Source organism: Jatropha curcas, chromosome 5, assembly GCF_041381405.1.
Source record: "Jatropha curcas cultivar XTBG-Jc1 chromosome 5, XTBG_Jcur_1.0, whole genome shotgun sequence".
Classification (NCBI taxonomy): domain Eukaryota; kingdom Viridiplantae; phylum Streptophyta; class Magnoliopsida; order Malpighiales; family Euphorbiaceae; genus Jatropha; species Jatropha curcas.
The window spans coordinates 1,805,324-1,808,754 of NC_143155.1; the positions used below are offsets into that span (position 1 = coordinate 1,805,324).

At 35.6% G+C, this 3,431-nt stretch overlaps 1 protein-coding gene across 1 annotated transcript; it reads right to left on the reverse strand.

The window, feature by feature from the left end:
• Positions 1–1,335: 1,335 nt before the first annotated feature.
• On the reverse strand, positions 1,336–3,431 carry LOC149496004 (cytochrome P450 710A1-like). The gene has a single exon (XM_089720994.1). It carries the CDS (start codon positions 3,074–3,076, stop codon positions 1,568–1,570), a length of 1,509 nt encoding a protein of 502 aa, XP_089577120.1. The 5' UTR covers positions 3,077–3,431; the 3' UTR covers positions 1,336–1,567.

Below are 3,431 nucleotides of genomic sequence, written 5' to 3' on the forward strand. Positions count from 1 at the left end.
TAAATATGTTTGAATAGGCGCCATAAAAAACAAAATCATTTTTCGCCTAAAATACCATATTCCACCACTTAAAGTCAATGTATTATTATTTTTATATTAATTAAGTTCTTTATAATATTATTTAATAGATGTTTATCATTTTTCAATAGTTATAAATAAAATAATCAAATATTAATTAATTTAAAAAAAATATAATTTTACTAATAATTATTTTTGTGAATTAATATAGTCCAACACTAATGAAATTAATAGCTCATCGGAAGTTTTATCGGTTATCAATTACTAATTAAAATTTTTATTAAGCATATTTCAATATTAAATACAAATCAATTATAAAATATAGAAATTAACTGAACTAAAATCCATTTAAATTATTTTATTTTATGCCTGAATGATAAATAGTAATTGGTAAAATATAATTGAGTTTCTAAATATGTTCAAATGAACACTTAAATCTGCTTTACCATTAATTAGGCACGCTTTTTAGACAAAATATGCTCATTTTCTCGATGGAAAGAGCTCACTTTTTTGGACAATGACTTCATAATGAGATGAAGTATGAATTAAAAAGACGTCATAGTTATTTTTTAAATATACAAATATTTTTAAATATTAATATAATATAATTTAGAAGCCTAATTATAATTTATCCCGCACTAATTGTTGCTGAAATTAGAAATTATGTATATTAATCTTTTTGTGAGAAGATATGTACCAATATGTTATTACAATTAAGCGTGAAAGGCTGTGAATAGAAGTCCTGGTAAAAGTCAAACTCGTATCACTCAAAAGAAAATTTTCTTTCAAAGGTTGTCTACCGAACTCCAAGTCTGATGTCAAATCAAAATATTAACTTTATCCCTATTCTGGTTTGAGTTTGACTTGCGAATGGGTTTTATTGGTAATGTTTTATTCTTTTGAGACAAAAAAAAAAAACAAAAATTAATTGGTCTAGTCAGCCTCGTTAACGTGCAGACATTGAAGGTAGGGACAGTTTGCCACCCTCGCATAGTTCCATGGACAGCCTATGCTACCTCATTAATTTTTATTTTATTTTTCATTTTTTATTTTATTTCGCGATTCGGGGACATCAAAGGACAATACCAACTGCCATTATTAACTTTGTTAAAAAGAAAAAAGGATAAAATATAAGACCATTCCTAAAGTTTGCCAAATAGAACTATCCATTTCCGTCTTTTTTTTTTTTTTTTGTCTCCAGTTGTTGATTAAATGACCTCTTTTTAGAGGAGTAATTTAATCATTTTATTTTTTTATTTCTTTTACGGGTAAAAAATTGTCAAATTTAATACTATTACAATAGTACTAATTAAAAAATAAAATAAAATCACAACATTAATGATTTATTTGAGATCCCCACTTACATCCAAAGCCAATTTATCCACCAATCAATTTTCCCAGACATAATTAATCAAAAGAATCCTAACCGTTCATCACATCCAACTATACACACCCAACAGACAATAAAAAGGGCAAAATTAATGAACAAAGTACAGAACCAAACAACAACTGTTTGACTTCGACCACAAATTCACGGAGGGCATTTTCGTCATTCTGTAGAAAGGTTGGGAAACCGTTTGTATCGTCTAGAGAGAAAAACTGTGCACCCGTCTTTAGGACAAATCGTTGGATTATAGACAATATCATCACAGCCGTCTGTTTTATGGCGCTTAAAATCTAGTAATGTAGAGAACATTGCAATGAATAGCACCAGATGATTTAACGCATACCTCTGGCCCACACATTGGTGGGCCCCTGCTCCGAATGCTAAGAAGTTCCTTTTGAATAATTGGTCTTCTTGTCTCTCCTCTGAGAACCGGTCCGGATCGAACCGGTCCGCTTCAGTGAAACCTTGAAACGAACTCTCGTAAACCGACGGGAACACTATAGTCCCCTTGGGAATCGTGTAAGACTCCGTTAAGGGAAAGTCCTTCATGGCGACGTGCGGCACTAAAGTCGCCGGCGCCCGATACCTTAGAACTTCACGCGCCACCGCTTGTGTATATTTCATTTCTCTCATCTGGTCTGCAGTTATAAGCTTACCAGACTCTGGCGACCATACGCCAGAAACTTCTTCTCGAACTCTAGCTAAGACGTCGGGATGCGACTCGAGCAGCGCCACCGCCCATAGAAGAGAAGAAGTGGAAGCATCCTGAGCGGCGAAGAGGAAATCAAACAAGTAACCGCCGATCTCAGCGTTGCTAGTGTGAGGCGGCGTAGGTTTACCGGCGTCTTTAGCTTCGGAGATTTCCTTAAGCGTTTCTTGCATCCAGAAATCAACCAAACAAGTCGGCTCTTCATTGTTCCCCATTCTAGTTTTGCTCTGCTCCGCACAACCGGCGAGCGTTTGAGCAAGTCGGTCAACAGCGAGTCGAGCATTTCGAAACGCGAAACCAGGCAAGTCAATAGGAAGTTTCATGGTGCCAACATTAAATAAATTATAATCAAATTTGAATCTCTCTCTCGCTTCACTTTTCAAGTAAGGACCGACCATTACAGTCTGCGACGTATCGAGATTCATATCGCGAACCAATAAACGTAGCGAAATCGGTTTATTCGGATTATCCATAGCCATTGTTTCCCATTCCTTCAAATGCTTAAGCATTATAATCTGCTGTAACTGAGAATAGGTAGACAAAGCTCGAGGAGTGAAATTAGGAGCGATCCGACGGCGGAGATCTTTATGATCTTGACCGAACATATAAATCAAATTATGCTCTCCAAATAATTTCTTTCCAAAAGGATGACCCACGAGCATGAAAGCGTCGGGTCTTACATTGGAAAAGATAAGATGAGAAAGCTCAGTGTCGCGAATGAAGACGATGAATCTTCCGATTATGTAGTTGACAGAGAAGCCATGGCCGAAAGAGAGAGCAGACTGAGTGTCCCAGAATTTAGTTGGGTCTTTGACTAAAGAAATTGCGTTTCCAAGAAATGGAAGAATAAAAATTGGGCCAGAAGCTAGGCGTCTCTTGATTAAGTAAGAGATCTGTTCAAGAAGGAGAAGGAAAACGATAAAAGAAACTAGGTATGGTATTAATGCAGAAAAGGGTAACATTTTTTACTTCCAATGGCTAGTTGGGAGTTGTGAACATGATAATACCAGTAATGGTGGTTATATTATGTAAAGAAAGGATATTGTCAAATGGGGATGGCTGAAGGCTGAAGGCTGAAGTTGAAAAAAAAAGGTCAAAGTTTCAAAAATTCAGAGGAGAGGGGAGAAGGGTAAGAGGAAAAGAAGTAAGAAGGAGAGAGAGATGGAAGAAATGTATTTATAAGACGGCAAAAGGACGAGATACAGCTGGGAAAGAAAGGAGGTGACGTGGATAATGAGAAGAATCGATGAAGACAACGGAAATGTTTGTATAGTAGTATAACAAATGAGTTTTGTGTTTTCATTGAGTTTCACCATT